The 20273-nt window shown below is 37.3% G+C and overlaps 1 protein-coding gene across 1 annotated transcript; it reads left to right on the forward strand.

The window, feature by feature from the left end:
* The first annotated feature begins 6411 nt into the window (after positions 1–6411).
* On the forward strand, positions 6412–19514 carry LOC102814875 (chromosome unknown open reading frame, human C17orf104). The gene is made up of 7 exons (XM_006832744.1): positions 6412–6540; positions 8606–8763; positions 10861–10965; positions 12059–13928; positions 14564–14698; positions 18379–18559; positions 19285–19514. The coding sequence occupies exons 1-7, from the start codon at positions 6499–6501 to the stop codon at positions 19512–19514; spliced, it is 2721 nt and encodes a 906-aa protein (XP_006832807.1). The 5' UTR covers positions 6412–6498.
* Positions 19515–20273: the final 759 nt, after the last annotated feature.

Consider the following 20273-nt stretch of genomic DNA (forward strand, 5'->3'; position numbering starts at 1 on the left):
TTAATGAGTCTTCCTCCAAACCTGATGCCACGATTTTCTTCAGATAACCCAGCTTCTCAGATGATTTGCTCAGTATACAGGTTGAATAAATATGGTGAAAGAATATAACCTTGTCGCACACCTTTCATAATTTTAAACCATTCAGTGTTTCCATGTTCTGTTTGAATAACTACCTCTTGGTCCAGGTACAGATTCCTCATGGGCATAATTAAGTGTTCTGGAATACTCAGGATGAACCCTGACTAATTAGGGACGAACTCAGAACTTAAGTAGGCTTTAAAAGATTTTGCAAGAAAACAACTATCTCCAGGCTCTGACAAACTCTAATTTATGAAAAACGCCCAAACCTCATTACTGAATACAATGAATTACAAAACAACCCCAGTCCTCTCAAGGACAACAAATAAATAAAAAAAGGAAAAACAAACCCAATCCAAATTTCAGATTTGACCTATATGTATATTCTTTTACAGTATCTTGGACTGCTAAAGTAGAAATTGAGGCAAATGAAACAATATACAAATTTGGAATTATTAAAAATTATAACAATTAGGAGCATTTTCAGGAAGATTATATAAATCCCAAATCTGTTTTCCACATTAAACATATGTTGTTGTTGTTAAGTGCCATTGAGTCAATTCGAACTCAGAGTGACTCCGTATAATGTTTCCAAGGAGCAGCTGGTGAGTTTGAACCACCAATTTTGTGGTTAGCAGTCCAGTGCTGATCCTACAGCACCACACCCGGACTTCAGGATTTTATAAACATTAAGTTTATAGAACCATCCAATTTGAAAACTACATCTTTTATAAACACCCTTTTAAGGGGTTTGGCCAAAAATAGTTCATCATGACACAGAAAGATTTTGTGGACCTTTACAAATGGTTCTACTCAGAATTTCTCAACCTCTGTGACATAATTTAAAACTCTAGGACTTAACATTTTTTTCCAAAAATAAAATGTTTTCTGGTCCATTGATGTCAGAAAACCCCTCACTCTATACTCTGGAGATCCCTCATACTACAAATTGATTGACCAATATTGACATCAATGTCTATCCCTTTAAATCATCAAAGAGAAATTGGTAAAAAGACACCTTTTCAAGATGTGTTTTTCTGGTGGTAGTCTTGCCTAACATCTGGTTGCAATCAAACATTAAGAAATAGAAACTCAGTTTGGGAGGACAATGAAACAGGGATACTCAGAACGTTTTTACAATGAAAACCATAGCTGAATTTCTAATTCATCAGTCTAAAATCAAATATACTCCCATTAAAATCCCCATTCAAGAAATAAATTGATTAAACTTAGAAAAAGTTCAAAATATTTTAAAAGAGAGAGAGAGAAAGAACTATTCATTCCAGCCTTGGACGTTAGAAAAGTTTGCCATAGGGAACACAGAAAGAGCAACAAATTGAAGTATCTCCCCCCACTCAAAGCAGAAACATTTATTCAACAAAGGCAAATGCATGCATCTTTCACTGCTTCGTTCACAGTTAAATAGAAAGCTATACTTTTCCTGGAACTGGTTAAGAAAGTGACCTAGAACTCAGTCCAGTCAGAAAGGAAAAAGCACAGCTCACTTCCTATTAAGCCAGAAAGTATAAAAAAATTACTCTAGAGAGCTAGAAAAACACTCATTTGTGCATACAAAAAGAGAATAATTTCCAACCTTTCTAATAAAGAGCATTTTGTAAGGCTTCCAACAAGCCATTACAGTTTCAACACCATATCTGGTAACCTAGTTAATTTTAGAAGGTATGTAGTCCCTTAAATATAATGGTGGCTGTGCAGTCTCCTCAACGGAGAGAAGCCTATGAAGAATTGCAGGCTTTGAAACGTAATAGGGTTGTAGTCATTAGACAACTGGAATGACAATTCATTTAACACAGTTGAAGGTATGTGAGGGGGTTTCAAAAAGTTCATGGAAAAATTGCATTATCTATTAATTCCATTTTTCTACAAAATTTTTGAAGCCCTCTGGTTTAACAGTCCTGAAGCAATTTAATTGGAATTACATGGCACTCTCCCTCTCTGGCATTTAGGTTGTGCCTCTACATCCACATGAATTTTCAAAAGTAAGTGCTTTATTTGAATTCAAAGTTTTCTTAAGAGAATAATGAAATCCCATTTGTTTTATCACTCAAAACATTCCACAGGGCAAACTGCCCTTGTTTTTTTTTTTTTTTTTTAATGAAACTGATCATTTAATTTTGCAACAAAAGGAAATGTTTAAATATCTGTAAAAGTACAAAATAGGCCTCTTTCGTGTATCTGAAGAATACCACATTGTACAATATTTTCTTGAGCTGCAAAAAAGAGAAGTTAACCTTTGAATATATTTTGGAGGAAAAAGTCTGCCTTCTACAAGAAATTTTCAGAATGCAATAGGTTTAAACTCTTCTCAGGTCTATTGAAGAATGTTTTTAAATATCTTAAAGATGAAAAAAACCTTATCATAAATTTTGATTCACTTAAACAGTATTCCCCAAATAGAAGTGGGGCGGGGGAGGGGAGGGGAGGACAAGTTAATTCCCTTAGTGCACCACCGTTCTGAATTAGATCAAGATGGTTACTGAAATGAGAATAATGGTAAAACATTTTTTATTGTTGTTCCTATATAGAAACATTAAATGAAGAAATAAGGTCAGCATTTCATCCCAAATTTTAAATTTAGATGAAGACAGAGTAGAAACAATGATTTGAGTATTTCCAACTCCTCACTTTAATGTGAGGTTTGTAAATATCTTTGGGGTATTGTTCCGTGCCATGGAGTCTATTTGGACTCATAGCGACACCTTGTGACTGAATAGAACTGTCTCATAGGGTTTTTAACCCACCAGCTGTTCCTTGGAAACCCTATACAGGATGGCTATGGGTTGGAACCGACTCAACAGCACTTAACAACAATGACAACAACAATCTTTAAAATAAGGAACCCTGATGGCGCCGTAGGATAAGTACTGCACTCCTAACCAAAAGGTCAGCAGTTCAAATCCACCAGCAGTTCTGCAGGAATAAGAAGCTGACTGCTCCTTTAAAGACTGGGTGATGCTGTTGAGCTGTGAAGCCCGTTCCAAAGTCAATTTTAACAGGAGCAAAAAGCCTCCTCTTTCTCCTGAGGAACAGCTGGTAGTTTCGAACTGCTGACTTTGAGGTTAGCAGCCCAATTCATAACCACTACGCTACCAGAGCTCCTTCCTTTAAAGACTTAAGCCTCAGAAATCCTATACAAGGTCGCTATGAGTCGGAAGCCGCTCTATGGCCGTTTGGTTTTGTTTGGAATCTTTGCGGCAGGGACCTTGGTGGCACAGTGCTTAAATAGTTTGGCTGCCAACTACCGCTTGGGACAGAAAGATGTGGCAGTTATCTGTTTCCTTAAAGATTTACAGTCTTGGAAACCCTAAGGGGCGGTTCTACTCTGTCCTGTAGGATCGTTATGAGTCAGAACTGACTCAGTAATGGGTTTGTATGTGGTGTGTGATCTCTTCTGGAAGCAAATCACCAGGTCGTTCTCCTCTAGAGCTGCCGGTGGGTTCGAATTGCCCTTGAGCCACCAAAAACAACAACAACAAAACCTCACTTCCTTAGAATTGATTTCGACTCATAGCGCCCTTTGTGCCACGGAGGCTCCTAAACATCTTTGTGTACAACTGCAAAATCAATCCCACCCCACCCTCGACAAACCAAAAACCAAACCAATTGCTTTGGAATAGGTGCTGATTCATGGCCATTCCATGTGCTTCAGAGTCAGACACACACGTTCAAAATGAGACCTTCCAAAAAAATAAATGTAAAGTTGAAAGGACGAAGTACATGTTAAATGCTTGCTCGACTCCACAAATAAAATGTTCCCTTTGCTACCTAATGTAATCACTTGTGTTCAACGCAGTTACAAAACAGACCAATACAAGCTAGTTGGTTCCCAATGCAACTGAGAAATGAGTGTCACATCCGCAACTTTAGGGATGATGCACAGAAATGTACTTAGGATTGGTACAGCCACATTCCCTGGTTAGTTTTCATAACTCACAGCAGAGATCTATTTTAAAACCATCCGGGCAGTATGAGTCAATAGAATTCCTCGCCTGTCTGAGTACATCCAGTTGTACCCTTATTTATAGTTTTTCAGTCTTAAATTTTATATATAAACACCCTAAAGGACTTAGGAGTCCTGGTGTGGCGCTGCGGGATAATACACAGGACCACAAGGTCGCTTTGATCTACAAGATCGGCGGTTCAAACTCACCAGCCACTCCTTGGAAACCCTATATAGGGTCGCTATGAAAGGACTCGAAGGCACTGAACAATAACAAAGGTGCTTAGGACTCCTGGTGCGAGGCTGTAGGATCAGCACTGGACTGTTTTTTAATTGTGAATTGAGTGCTAGTTTCCATGGGAGAACATCGGTTTTACACTCATCGTTTCATTGCAATGATTACAATCTCCTCCGTACGTCATCATTCAACAATATTTGCTTCCATTCCCTCTGTTTGTTTTGTTGTTGTTGTTGTATGGGGGGGGATGTACACAAAAATACCCAAATATATAATCATTTAAACAATCAAAGGGTACATTCTGCAAGCCTGTCTCCTGGCCGCCAGCACCCAGTCCCTCTTCTTTCCATGAGTCTAGAGTCCTTAGCTGCTCTCGCTCCATGTCTTCATCTCTGCCTCCATCTCTGGTGTTGCTGCTTCTCTAGATACGGTCCCGCATTCCTCTTGTCAGCCCTGGACTTTGAACCACAAGGTCAGCAGTTCAAATCCACCAGCTGCTCCTCGGAAACCCTGAACAGGGTCACTAAGAGTCAGAACCAACTTGACGGCACTCAGCAACAACAAAGGTGCTTATTTTTATACTCTTCAATATTTAAACGCAGTTTTCTCTGCGTGCTTTAGTATTATCAGGGGACAAAAGTTTGCATTTCTCTGAGACAGTCAGACCCCCAAATCAGGTTGCTGACGTAAATGAATTGTCAAGTGCCGGAACAGCTTCTTTAAGCGTAAATAACAGTCAGAGTTAACTTTATTCAAGAGCTGCATTAACACCCCCACAGAAGGCTGGGGCCTAGAAGAAAAGAGTGGTTCTCCCTCAGAAGGGCGTCTCCTCACGACACCCTATCCTATAAGCGACTTTTCATCCTCCATAAACAGGCATTGGGCCGATTTATTTTGGGGGTGGCGTCAAATGATTCTGAGAGTTAGGGGTGTACCAAAGGGTCACAATGAGATGTTGGCACAGTGTGCTAGGAGATTCAAATTAGGTTCTTCAGGCGGTTGCTGAGGGACTTTTCAAATCTTCCGATCACCTCCCTCACGTCTACTGGGTAGGCCCCTCCTCCTTCCCCTACCACGCCCCGCCCTTGTGATGGCCTGTCAGCCAATCACTGGGCTAGTGCTTTCCAGTCAGGGCCAATCCTGAGCATGATTACTTTGAGCGGGAAAAGTTCAGAAGTTGAGGGAGAGCGAGGTCAACTAACAGCTCGCTCTCAACCTTGTCCTGGAGATGGGGGTGATTCACTGGCCTGGAGGCAGTCGCCCATTGGCTGGGCAGCGGGCCAATGAGGGGTGTGCGAAGCGGAGGGCGGACTTCACAGGAGGAAATGAGGCGGGGCGGGGCGGGCCGGTGCCCTGTCGCGTGCCGGGTCGTGAGCCCAGGGGGTGGGCAATGTAACGGCCTCTGCCCCCGCCCTCCTTCCCCGCTCCAGCCCCCCACCCACAGACCGGCTCCAGGCAGCGCCAGGGGCGGCTGCGGAGGCTGTGGGGTGTGGGCTGAGGGAGCCGGGCCTCGACGCTCCTCTCACCCCCAGACCCCAGGAGCTGCACCTAGTCCAGGAGGGGCTGGGGGCCCCATGGAGGTGAGAGGCAGAAATGCCATGGCCGCTCCCTCACCCCAAGGCCTGAGGGAGGGATGTGAGGTAACGGTGGGGACCGTCGGGGCCGGTGGCGGCTGGGTTTGGAGGTCGGCGACGGCGCGGAGCGGCTCTGTGAGGAGTCCGCGGCCCGCCGGCGAGGGCAGAGCGCCCGTGAGGAGCCCGACTGGGCGGGCGGGGGCCGCGGGGCCGCTTCTGCCTCGTCGGACGTCGGACAGCGCTGGGACGGTGACCGACAGCAGGGCAGCGGGTGGGCACCGGGAGGCGAGGAGCTCTTCCCATGCGCGCGTTTTTTGAGACAGTTGGGAATCGCAGCTGAGGCAGGTGCCCTGGTGGCGCTGTGGGTTTAGACGTTGCGCTGCTAACCGCAAGACCAACAGTTCAAAGCCACCAGGGGAAAGAGGCTGGCTTGCGCCCAGAGCGCCGTCCCGACTCGGAAGCGGCCCGACGGCGGTGGGGACGGGCGGGTGGCGGCCGTTGTCCGCCGTTGTGGCCGGGGCTGCTGACGTTCTCCGTTTCCTCTCTCTGTGCAGCCCAAAGTGGCGTTCCGTGGAGGGGCCAATCGCTGCTGGAACCTCAGCGCCGACACCAGCAGCAGGCTAACGGACGTGTTCAACAGCGTCGTGATGACGGGGGCCACGTCCTTCTATGACTGCTACAAAGCGCAGGTGCGGGACCCACGCAGCCCGTGCTTAGTCCACACCACGCGACTTCTCGTAGCTTTGCGCCAGGTCCCGGGTAGCACCAGACACACAAAAATGTCGAGTGGGCAGAATCCATGCTTGGTGTGGACATTCATTTAATTAAGAAATGAGGTTTTCCGTTTTCATTCAAGCCTGTTTCCATCTTGTTCACAGCATCACAGCGGGCCAGACATGTGAGAAACCCCCGTAGTTATTGTTGTTGTGAAGTGCCATCCAGTCGGCCCGACTCAGAGCAGCCCTGTGTAAGGTTTCTGGGGCTGTAAATCTTTACTGGAACAGAAAGCTTCATCTTTCCACCGATGAGTGACTGGTGAACTCGAACTGCTGAGCTTGTGGTTCACAGTCTAGTGCTTATTCTACAGAGCCACCATGCCCCCCTCAATATTTGTTGCTGTTGTTATTAAATGCCGTCGAATCGATTCCGACTCATAGCGACCTTGAGGTCAAGTGCCTATCGTATAGCGCCACACCAGGACTCATTAAGACATAAAAATTTTTGCCTTCATACATTTATGCAAACCAGTAGAAATATACTTTTGGTCATTTGAAGGTGAAATACTTTGCTCCTTTATTCTCTGTCTTTAACAATATCTTCGCATGTTATGATTTTGCCCTACCTAAAGATTTACACCCTCGGAAACCCTGTACAGGGTCGCTATGGGTAGGAACGGACTCGACAGCACTTAACAACAACAACAAAGCATCGGTTTACATTGTTGTTGTTGTTAACTGCCGTCGAGTCGGTTCCGACCCATAGCGACCCTGCATAGGGTTTCCAAGGAGCAACTGATGAGCTTAACCACCGACCTTGTAGTTCAAAAGGCTTTGCAGTCTGGCTCATTAACTCACAGCGCCACACCAGGATTCCATTTAAATAATTTTCATTTCAATTATTTACCCCTACCAGTCAATGCCATCAATATTGATGCCTTTAAGTTTTTATTTTGTATAGTATGACCACTGCACAGACTGAAAGTTGAGGCTCAAGAGAGCTTGATTTGTGCCCAAGTGACATAACTCAACTGGAACCAAAGTCTATTCATTCCCAAGACCAGTGTTCCACTCTTCTATGTTACATCCCTACTAAAATTTACTTAGATTTAATTTCAGTTGATTTCGAGCTTCTTAAAGGAAGAATTTCCTAGAATAAACAATTTGTAAATTAGTTTGATCTGTTTTTTGTTTGTTAAATTTTCACTTTTTAATGTATTTAAAATTATTTTTACTACTATGTCTCCATCTCTTTTGGAAGAGGTAGGCTTTTACAAATTTATTAAAACCTTAACATTAAAATTTTATATCTTGTTTACTCAAAATTCATTATAGAAGCAACATACACAAAAAATATGCTTGTGTAAGAAAGCCCCTAGACTAGGAATAAGAAAGCCTTGAGATTTGGGTTGTTTTGTAACTTTATTGTCCCTGTAACTTGTGGTCTCAGTTTCCTTGTTTTTTTTTTTAAGTTTCCTTATTTTTAAAATAGATGTAATACCTACATCACAGATTGAAATTGAATGCAATAATATGGAATTTCTTTGAAAATTATAAAATGTATATAAATATACATTAACTTTTTTCTTCCATAAATTGGGAGCATTAAGGCTAAGTTTAGTATGTTATTTATTAAAAATAAGTTATTATCTACATAATGCTAATCTCACAAAATGAAAAATTAAATCATTTTAGATATTTTATACCATGGGCCAGCAAACAACAAATTACCCAGGGGTCAAATCTTCCTGATGTTTGTTTTTATAAATAAAGTTTTACTGAAACATACCACATCCATTAATATCTATGGTTGTTTTGGAGGAGACTTTAATGGCCTGCAAAGCCTAAAATTACCTGGCTCTTTACAGAAAAAATTTGTCAACCCTTGATATAGAGTAAGCCAAAATCTAGATTTGAATGTAAGTCTCCTAACCTTTACATTTTGTATTATTTACTGTCATTTCTTATTTTGTTACTATTCTGTAATAAATGAAGCTTTGAGGTGTTTGATAGACAAATACTTCTTATACAATTTTAGAGTGAAGATAATGTAGACCCAAGGCAGACCTATACTCCACTTTCTTCTGCAACAGAATATTCAAGTTCTGTAGATTCTTCACTTTTCTATGCACCATGGTCTACTTATGGAGATGATATTAAACAAGCTTCCAATTCTCAGATCAATGTCAAGAACAGGTAAATTAATAAATTGACTTCTCAAGCTAAATTAGGTGTTGTTTAAGTCTCATTAAATAGAAACCCAGGAACATTATTAGTGCTTTGTTCCCTATACTTGTATTAGCATTTAAATGTGGCATTATTATTTTTATCAAATTTTAGGAAATCCTAAATTGGACATTTATTTTGTATATATTATTTTTAGTTTATTACTTTTTATTAGAGGGAATGCTTAGTGAACAAATGTTAAGTTCCTCTAATAATAACTGAATGTTATATCTAGATTTATTTTTCATCCAATTCCAAATGTTCAATCATTTTTTCCTTCACAAGTATACAACAAACAGAAAACTAACCTAAACTCTATGGCAGATGCCCTCCTACCAGGACTAATGGAGTTAGCACAGCAAATACTATCCTTTCATAGATCTTATAGTGATGATACTGATGAAGATGATGATGTGTCAGGCAAGTATAGTGAGGGTTATAAAAAAGGAAGCATAGGATATAGGCTCCTATTGCAAGAAGCCTAAGGGAGTGACATCTGCTTTTAATTAAATGGGAAATTTTTATATCAGCTGATATGTCTTTTGGCAGGGACTAGAGTTATTTGGTGAAGTCTTACTAATTTAAAAAATGTTAAATTTTTTAAAATCCTGGTAAATTATGTAATATTTTATTGGGAAAACTGCATGCTGTTATATGCCATTGAGTCAATTCTGACTCACAGGGACCATGTATAGGGTTTCTGAGGTTATAAAGAAGCAGCAGAAAGTCCCTTCTTTCTCCTGTGGAGTAGCTGGTAGATTCAAACTGCTGAACTTGAGTTTAGCAGCCCAACTTATATCCCACTATACCACCAGGGCTCCTACAAAGATTATATTGTTGTTGCTTTTGTTAAGTGCCATTGAGTCCATTCCAACTCATGGCGACCCTATATAAGGTTTCCAAGGAGCAGTTGGTAAGTTTGAGCCACTGACCTTGTTGTGGTTCAAACCAACCTTTTAGTACAGTGCTTATCCTACAGTGCCACACCAGGACTCCATAATTACTATATAATTCTATATCCCCCAGATAACTTTTAAGAGTTTAGTGTACATCACATTGACTTTTTTAGATGAACATTAACAAATTATATTTTTGAAATTTCATAGTAAAATATTTATTAAACAACAAGATACAGTGTACAAAGCATTCGACTTGGAGGTAGACCATTTGGTCAGCAAGTATATAGTAAAGTTTGGCAAGTCACATGTATTGCACAGTACAAGTTTTTTTATATGCCCTATGTTTGATCACTCAATAAATAATAACTATATGATTGCTACTGCCTGCCGTTCCTATGTTATGAAGATCAATTAAATGTTTGAGTTAGACAGATATAAGGTATTCTTTTTAAATGCCTTAATACTGAATTGTTGGAAAATAAGGTACAATTTAAAATATATTAATTCTGGATAGAAATTATCTAAAAACTATAGGAGGCAAAGTACCAAATTTTCGTCTCCTTGTGGCCCTTGTGGTTTTTACATTTTATATTATTTAAACAATACTAGTCACTAGGTAGGATGTTGAATTCATGGAACTCTAGGCACTACTTTGGCAAGAATTTAGTACCCTAAATCTGTTATACTTGTATTTAAGGAACTGTAGTATTGCTATAGTACCTACATGACCATGCAGCATTTCACTTTTTTGTCTAATATTAGTGTAGAGAAGCAGGCTCAAAGGGTTTTTAAATCACAAATGAAGAAACTGAGCAGGTATTGAAGGATACGGTAATAGAACCAGACCTGCTTTCAGGAACAGCCATGGTACCAACTGTGTCTGCGACATTATAGGTCAGAGCTTTGCATCTTGGTCAGCTACAATGAATAGTACTTACAGAGAAATAAAAGATAAGCATACATTTCGAATGACTTGAAATAGAAGAGAAGTAGTTATGTAGAATAAACACCATGCCAAAACAGAACGTATTCTTGAGTTTCGTATCTCTTCTTTAGTTGAAATAGAGGTGTAGATTCAATCCAAATATGGTAGAATGAGTCTGGAAATAAAATCAATATATTTCAGTGTGAATAAAATAATTTACAATTGGTATTCATTTAATTTTAGGATTCAAACGGAAAGAAATGACTATGGCAGTGAAACAGACTTATATGGACTTGTGTCTAACATTTTGGAAGAACAAGATAAGTCACAGCCATATTTTGCTGAGGGGTTAGTATATACATTTTATAGTAATATTGTAAGTTTTAAAATTCATATATACATATATATTACTGTTTATTAAATTTCTAAAAATTGAAGTGAAATTAATGACATAAAATTAACCACTATAAATAATTCAGTGGCATTTAGTACATTCAAAATTTTGTGGAGTCACACCCTCTGGAGTCACACCCTCATCTAGTTCTAAAACATTTTCACCACCCCAAAAGGAAACCTTTTGTACCCAAGTGTGAGTTCTGTCTCTATAGCTTACTAGGTTTTATTTTTATTTAATGGAGGACCATTTGCAATGACTTCTTAATTCAAATATTTATTTCTAAGGGCTTGATTTTGCTGAAATACTTGCTATAATCAGTCTAAGGTTTCAGTCACTATTAAGAGTTTTCATTTGGAAAATTATTCTTGCATAATTCAGAGCTGTTTCCCATGAGTTCATGTGTTAACGGTTGGCTTAAAGAGTCTAAATTCCAAAAAGCTTTTATACATAGATCCCAAAGAATAAAACTGTCATTATTGCTATATACAAATACATATGGATTCTATTCATAAAAAAATTTTTAAATATGCTTTAATTGTTTTATTTGTGTGTAGAAGCCATACTATCCAATTGTCATATTTCATAAACAGGGAAGTATGTAACACACATGTAACTAATTAAAATATTTTAATTTCAAAAATAGTTTAAACAGAACATATCTTTTTTATTAAAAAATTGTGGTTGACCCTACTTTTATATAATAACCTAATCAAAGAAAAACTTACTTTGTTCTCTGCTTACTATAAGTAAACAATTCATCTACGACCATAAAGTCACCAGTGTGAAGCCTTAGTTAATGCCTTTTGGGAAAGTATAGTGAAGGCCTATTAAGACTTAAATGTATATTTATATAGCATTTAACACATTTCAAGTGATAGAGAATTATCTGGCAGTAATGAGAACTTAAAAGACAAAATTGGAAAGGATTAGAGAATGATAAAGTGTGGTGCAAGACAAATGTATTTGAAAGCTTTCCTGTTTTCCTCACTGAGGAAATAGTCTTTAAAATCTAAGTTGTAATATTAATATATTTACTTGTTCCAGGACCTGCTCCTCCAATTTAAAGTCAGTTTGGCCAATGAACACAAGCAGATTTGCAGACCACCATGACCTCTTACCAGAAACCAAAAGGCCAATAGATACAGCCATCTCTCAGCAAGCTTTTTATAGTGGTGACTCCGTGTCAGCAGTGGAAAAGCAGTACCTCCATAATAATAATCTCACACCACAACAAAAAGTAGATGAACTTTATCATGGATTTACTGGTTTAGACCTTGAAGAACAATGGGTGTTCCCCTCACGAAGTGATCACTCCAGCTGTTACAATATTCAGACAAATGATACAGCTAAAACAACAGTCCAAGAATATCCATTTATCAAAAACTGTTTTACACCACAAACTGGTCTGTCTGACATTATGAAAGAATCAGGAGTTGATACTTACCCTTATGGGAGAGAAAAAGTATGTGCTAAAGGTCTTGAAGCACCATTACAACAAAAAAAGGCAGAAATGTTTCTTTCCCAACTTAATAGATACAATGAAAGTGCAGATTATTGTAGATACCAAGAATATGTTCATCCTAATAAGGCTAAACTTAATAAATGTTCAAATTTTAGTGTCCAAGATAATAAAAAACTAGCCAATGGCACACCTGAAACACCAACTGTAGAAGCAGACACCTATACAAAGTTATTTCAGGTCAAACCAGCAAATCAGAAAAAAATGGAGGAGACAATACCTGACCAGCAGAACTTCACATTTCCCAAAGCTACACCACATTTGACAGAAAAGCAGTTTGCAAAGGAAGCAGCATTCACTGCTGATTTTGGCTTAAAATCAGAATATGGACTGAAATCTCATACAGCTTGTCAAGCTAATAATGATTTTGTAAATGTCACAGAAAAGCAGCAGTTTGCTAAACCTGATCCCCCAAATTCTGAGTATTTTAAATCAGTGAATTTGATATCAAATGCAGCAATGTCTTCAGGAGGTATCAACTTAAACAGACCAACTTGGATGAATGTGCAAATGAAAAATAACACACTTATTCCTTATCGAAATCAAGGTAACCTGATGAAATTAAATACTCATTTAAATGCTGCTTCAAAAGGTTCTAACCATTCAGATTTCCCCCAACTATCATCTACAAATTTAACCCCAAATAGCAATTTATTTCAAAAGTATTGCCAAGAAAACCCTTCAGCATTTTCTAGTTTTGATTTCAGTTACAATGGTGCAGAAAGAATTCAATCTGTTAATCACTTGGAAGGACTGACAAAGACTGGAGAAGAAAATCTCTTTGAATCGGTTACTGATAAGAAAATAAAGCAGCCAAATGGATTTTGTGATAATTACTCAGCTCAGCAATATGGGATCATTGAAAATGTGAACAAACATAATTTTCAAGCTAAGCCCCAGAGTGGACATTATGATCCTGAGGAAGGTCCAAAGCATATAGATGGCTTATCTCAAAACACATATCAAGACCTCTTGGAGTTACAGGGTCATTTTAATAGCCACAGACAAGGAGGTGGAGACAGTAATATTAATAGCCGTGTGAATCGCACACAGGCATCATGCTTTTCTAATAATTACATGATGGGAGATTTAAGACATAATCAGAGTTTTCAACAACTTGGTTCAAATGGGTTTCCTCTAAGATCTACCCACCCATTTGGCCATTCTGTTGTTCCACTGTTGGATTCCTATGATTTGTTTTCTTATGATGACTTAAGCCATTTATACCCTTATTTTAATGATATGATGTATGGTGATAATTCCTTTTCTGGTTTCGTGCCAACTTTTGGATTTCAAAGACCAATTAAAACCCGTAGTGGACCAGCCAGTGAACTTCATATTCGTCTAGAAGAGTGCTATGAACAGTGGAGAGCACTAGAAAAGGAGAGAAAGAAGGTAACACAAAGCTATCCATACAGGAATAATTTAATACATTCTCTCTGCCTAGCTTAATATTTATCCCTGGTGGCATAATGGTTAAAGACCTTAGCTGCTAACTGAAAGGTCAACAGTTCAAAATGAAGACTGATAAAGCTGTGGCAGTTTGCTTCTGAAAAGATTTAGTCTTGGAACCCTCTGGGCAGTTCTATTCTGTCCTTACAGGGTAGCTATGAGTTGGAATGAATGGCAATGGGTTATTTCGATATTTGCCTCATTTCTAAGCTATAGTCTTCTATAATATGCAGCATTAAGTCTAAGGCTATAAGGTATTAACTAGGTGACTTAAATGACTAAAAAGCTTGAGGTTTCTTAAAAATTATTGTTTATGTTCTAATTTTTTAAAGTTTATTTTGCCTGTGAAAGACTTTTTCCTTAATAAGCTAAAATTTTATTTCTTTGAATTTTTTAGTATTAAAAGGTTAGTTTGTTTGAAATACTATGTTACTATGATTTTTATTTGTTGTCTTATTGATACCAAAACAATTTTTAAGTTATATTTTCATCTAATTTCTTAGGCAAGTGAGAAATATTAGTCACTATTAAAGCATATGTTAAAAATTCATCATCTAAAATTTATATAATTCTTACAGACTGAATTGGCCCTTGCCAAGAATTACCCAGGGAAAAAAGTATCCAGTACAAACAATACTCCAATTCCAAGGCTGACCTCTAATCCATCTAGAGTTGATCGCTTAATCGTGGATGAACTTCGAGAACAAGCCAGAGTAAGCTGTACAAACATCCAATAGTGGATTTTTAAATTGCTTGATAAAAATTTTAAACACTTTAGCAAGTTATAGCTCTCGATGTTGTTTAACTACTGTTGAGTTGGTTCTGACTCATAGTGACCCTGTATAGGGTTTCTGAGGAGTGAGTGGTGAGTTTGAACTGCCCACCTTGTGGTTCAAACCAACCTTGTGGTCCATGCTTATCCTATAGCATCATACCAGGACTTCAAATACTTAGTTAGAAATGGGAAAATAGCCCCAATCCACTCCCAAAAAAGTGGAGTCCTGGTGTGGCATTCTGGGTTAATGTGCTGGACTGTAAGGTCTGTTTGAACAGCAAGGTCAGCAGTTCAAGCTCACCAGCCACTCCTCGGAAACCCTATAACAGGGTCATTATGAGTCAGAACTGACTAGATGGCACATAATAACATTTTAAAAGTAGCTTTAGTTTAAATGGTTCCCCTTTCAAGCCCAAATTGGCAGTGGAGCTAATCTTCAAGATTATTTTTTTAAAAGCAAAATCCACTTTAAATACTTCTTTAGGGAAAGTTTCATATTTAGTTACAAACATATCTCTGTTTATGGGCAAACTACATAATTTCACAAAAAAGCTGTTTTAGAAAAATAATAAGTGAAACCTGTGAGAGCCAGAATCCCACTGAACTGCCTTGTTTTACCAAGTCTGGAAAGTTTTCCACTTTCAAGAGGGTGCAGTCTTACTTTTTTATGTCTATTAGTGGAAAAGATTCTTACTCTGGTAGATTTCTGCCTTATACTAGTTTCAGCTTTAACAAGTTTTACTGTATATCACCTTCAAATAAAATGTAAAGAATCCTGATGCCATTTTGTAATATAACTAATGATTATTTCTTTTAACTCATTTTTAATTGCAGAATTTTTTAAGTAAGTTTACTAGAATAGGATACACTAATTTGTTTTTTTTACTTAAAAAAAAAAAAGTACACTATTTTCCAAATAAAATTTTATAGATACCTAGGAAAAAGCATGCACTTTAAACCTGTTATTTCTATAATTGAATAAAAGCCATTTTAGGAATTAGAAAAATCAAATATTTGTTTATCTTATTGAGCACCGATTTATTACTTGCTGTCTTTAAAATATAGATATGAACTATTTCACTGGAAAAAAGATAAATTTTGCCTTTCAGCCTTGTCAGTTGAAATTCTTTTATCAAATTTGTAAATCTAAAATGGAATTGAACTCAAAAACCCACTTCCATCAAGTCGATTCTCACTCACAACAACTCGATAGGACAAAGTAGAAAGCAGTTCCTCAGGACTTCCAAGATTGTAAATCTTTATGGGAGCAGACAGCTTCATCTTTCTCCCTCAGCGTGACTGGTGGGTTTGAATTGTCAACCTTGCTGTTGAATTTATCCATGGTATATGGTGCTGCAGGATGAACACTGGACCGCACGGTTGGTTTGAACTAAGAGGTCAGCAGTTGAAACCCAACAGCTGCTTCTTGGAAACCCCATACAGGGTCATTATGAGTCAGAACTGACTCAACGGCACTTAACATATTTAAATACCAGGATCACTGGTGGTGCAGTGGTTAAGCACTCAGCTGCTAACCTTTTAGCCTAAAGGTTGGAGGTTCAAACCTATCAGCTGCTCTATGTGAAAAAGATGTAGTTTGTTCCTGTAATGCCTTAGATATCCACCACGGCAGTTCTATACTATCCTATTTGGGTTATTATGAGTGGGACTCTACTTGACAGCTATAAATTTTTTATTTTCAAATACTAACATGTTAACATCTTTTTCAATTATTTCTTAAAACTGTCAATTAGAATTCCTTTATCTCAGTTAACAACACATTTCTAGCAATATATAAAAGGTTCAAAATGGTAGTATTAAGAAATTAACTTTTTATAGCTATACTTATCCTTTAATTTAGGTTATGTGTATAACTGTTATAAAATTTATCTATACTTAACATTATTTCAGTAATACACAAAGGGTAAAAATATTTTTGGGTGCCCTCTTTTCTAGTTTGCTATTTTGTAGAATTCTACAAAAAATCTTTTTAAAGTTCATTAAAGATCACTTGTCCAAATTACTTTCTTTATATTTATCAGTTATGTAAAGTGATTCTCTGATTTTTAAAGCATGTAATTAGTTCACTGTAGTTTTTGCATGTGATGTTTTTCTTTTGTTGTTTTGTTTCTGCCGAGGATTTGGTGTACAGTTGGGAGAATACTTATACACTTCAGTTTTCTCCATGGGCAAAAAAACTTAATGAGTGTAAGATTAGAGAATTCATTCAGGTGCCTTTAGCTTTGAGTGTTTTACTGCTTTCTCAAGTTATTGAACACCAAGTTTTGCAAATTGTTAAATCATTTACCTTCTAATGTCAATTATTGTATTTATTTGATGTTCAACATCCTAATTACTTGAAGCGTTCTTTTTATATACCTACCAAGTTTGAAATTTGAAATGTCTAGCTTATAAAACTTCCAAAATCCATTCTGTTGTGGCGCTGCCGGCTAATGTGCTGGACTGCAAAGTCGGTTTGAACCACAAGCTCAGTGGTTCAAGCTCACCAGCTGCTCCTTGGAAAACTCTATACAGGGTCAGTATGGATCAGAACCAACTTGACAGTACTTAACAGCAACAGCAGCTTATAAAACTTCTTCCCCTTATTGATCAAATAAATACACCTCCTCACTTATCACTTATCTTGTCATCAGATATTTCACATTTATGACAATAGAAAAACATCTACTATCCAGCTATGTGTGCATTAATGACAGACATCTGGCAGTAATGAGCACTGAGGGTGGCAAGTGAGTATGCTTGTGATGGTCAAGGTTATGTCAACTTGGCTGGGCCATGATGCTCAGTGACTTGGCAGTTATGTAATGGTACAATTTGGCATCATTATGACAGTTATGTTTTGATGTAGTTATTCTCCATTTTGTGATCTGATTGATCATTCTCCATTTTTGCATAATGGTGATTGTTACATAATGACATGATCTTTGGAACCTAACCATGTTGGTAAGTTAGGCGTAGTTGCATATCCAGTCTTTTTTTTCAAAGCTTACCCCCAGAGGGTTGAAAGACTACTTATAGCAATTTTAACAATTACGGGATTTATTTCTTTCCAAGATAATTATAAATCAGTATTTTCTGAATTCCTTAAATCTTCCATTGTTGTTGCTGTTAAGTGCCGTCAAGGTGGTTCCAACTCATAACAACCCTGTATTGCGTTTCCAAGGCTGTAAATCTTTGCAGAAAGTCTCATAAAGAGAGACTCAGAAAGATTTAAGGATTTGCTGAGGACACAATCAATCTGGGGGCTTCTCCCTTTTAGCTCTTTTTTTTTCTTTCTAGATTACAGTAACTGCTAATAATCTGCTGGCTATTCTCTTATTTTCCAAAAATAATATTAGACATTGTTGAAACGTTTTTTTCATTGTTGCTTATTCTTAATCATCAACAACCTGAAAGACTGTAGAATATATAGAGATATACTGACATTCCATCTTTCCTTCCCCTTGCATAGTGTCAAGACACAGTAAGCATTTAAATATTTATTGAATGAATGTTGTTCTCATCACTACCCTGCTTCATTGAGATTTGCTGTTACTTATGTTAGTGGCAGGGCACTGTGGCGACATGCCTTACCAAAATTTAAAATGTTTCCTTCAGGTTGTGACTTTACTAGGCAAAATGGAACGTCTTCGAAGCTCTCCCCTTCATGCCAATATCTCTACTGCTCTTGATAGACACTTGGAGTCCATTCACATTGTACAGTCACGTAGAAAGGATGAAATTGTAAATGCTTCAAATCGACAAAGGCAAGGAGTTCCTAGGTGCCAAGATGACAGAGGTACACATATTAACGCATAATTTTTTTGCCAATGCAACATAATTACCTTTGTTAGTAAAATTAGATTCTGAGATTTAAAAGGTTGGGTTTCTAAAATTTACCCTTAGCAAATGAATAAAATGGCAAATAATTTAAACATATAGTCCCAACATATTTGTTAATTTTATCTATTAAATTATAACTAACGTAAGACAAAGCTTTAGTGTTCTATTCAAGCATAGTCATTGTCATGCATGTAAGAAATAAAATAATTAAACTTGTATTATGATTAGCTCTATCAATAACTATCATTTATTAAAATAACAGTATTTGATCGCTTAGAAGCAACAGGGCTCTCTAAGAATTAAGGGGTTCTTGAAGACATTATCCTAAGTGACTAAGTCAGGCACACAAATGAACAAATATTGTTACCGTCTCACTAATATGAAAATGTGTAGAATAGGCAAAAGCATAAAGACAAAAGTGTTTCAGTATTTACCAGGGGCTGTACTGAGTTGAGAATAGTGAAAAATATATGGGAATGTGTGCTGGTGATGTTTGCCTAACATGTTCAGTGCAATTAATGTCATTGAATTGTGCATTAAAAAAAAGATTACAATGATACTGTTTTGTTACATACATTTTACCACAATAAAATTCTAAATATGTAAAAATTTTCTTTAAAGAATTCAGATTCTTGAATGTTAATCTAATGTGAACTAACCCTAAACAATTTTTTTTTACAGATGTTTTTGCTCTTGCTTCAGCAATTAAAGAAATGTGTTTGGCGACTCGGAAAGCACGCACTACTTTATGGTGTGCACTGCAGATGACCTTGCCCAAAACAGCCAGTACAGCTGGCCAAGCAGATGTGGAAAAGGCTTTGCAGGATATAATAAACTGTGAAGATAAAGTTCATGAAAGCACAAATAGTAGTAATCCAGTGAATCAGAGAGGTGAAGTAAACAAACATTAAGGAAATGCCAGCAGAAAGATGAGTAAAAGCTAATAAGTCAATGTATCAAGACATAGTAATTTTAATGAACTTGTCAAACTTGGAAATTTCAATACATTAATTGTCTTTCAGATTTAAAGTTAATACCTTAATGAAGTCTATCTTCTGTTTTAAAATCTTCTATTTTGAATGAATCAGATGTAGTTTAAAGTGAACAAAGGTAAAATTGACTACTCTAGATATTCCAAATAGTCAACGATAACAAGTTTAAGTAAATTAATTATTTCCTAACAGCTAATATATTGCTCAAACCTGTTCTGCAGTGCAGGTAAACGCATATGTGAAATTCTTTTAGAAGATGTTTCATTTAGGTCTGCCTTAGTAAGTATAATTCCAAATAATGAAGGGTTAAGTGACTGTAACCCAATTATGGCTACAGTCTAGAAACCAGGACAAGTTTTGATTGTGAAATAAAAGTGTTTTCCTTACAAAACTGGATAATACCTAGGAAACAAAGGAAGACGAGGACAAACCCAATATTCATGTAAAAATTTAATATTTAAAATACTACCATATTTATAAATTTGAAACCTTAGTGCCTAAATATATGGAGGGAAATGCATCTGATTCTCCTCAATTAGTGATAAAAGTGCCATTGTAAAAACCATGCAAGTTACTGAATATAAAACCTGTTCAAATCATTTGTGTATATTGTTTAAAACTTAATTATACTATCAATTATTAAATATTTCCAATTGTAAAATATTTTAATTGAATCAA

Source organism: Chrysochloris asiatica, unplaced genomic scaffold (genome assembly GCF_000296735.1).
Source record: "Chrysochloris asiatica unplaced genomic scaffold, ChrAsi1.0 scaffold00007, whole genome shotgun sequence".
Taxonomy (NCBI): Eukaryota; Metazoa; Chordata; class Mammalia; order Afrosoricida; family Chrysochloridae; genus Chrysochloris; species Chrysochloris asiatica.

Coding starts and splice junctions, on each gene's coding strand:
- LOC102814875 (XM_006832744.1), top strand. CDS start 6,499: ATGACGGGGGCCACGTCCTTCTATGACTGCTACAAAGCGCAG. Junction 10,966..12,058: donor CAGCCATATTTTGCTGAGGG/GTTAGTATATAC, acceptor TACTTGTTCCAG/GACCTGCTCCTCCAATTTAA. Junction 14,699..18,378: donor AACTTCGAGAACAAGCCAGA/GTAAGCTGTACA, acceptor TGTTTCCTTCAG/GTTGTGACTTTACTAGGCAA.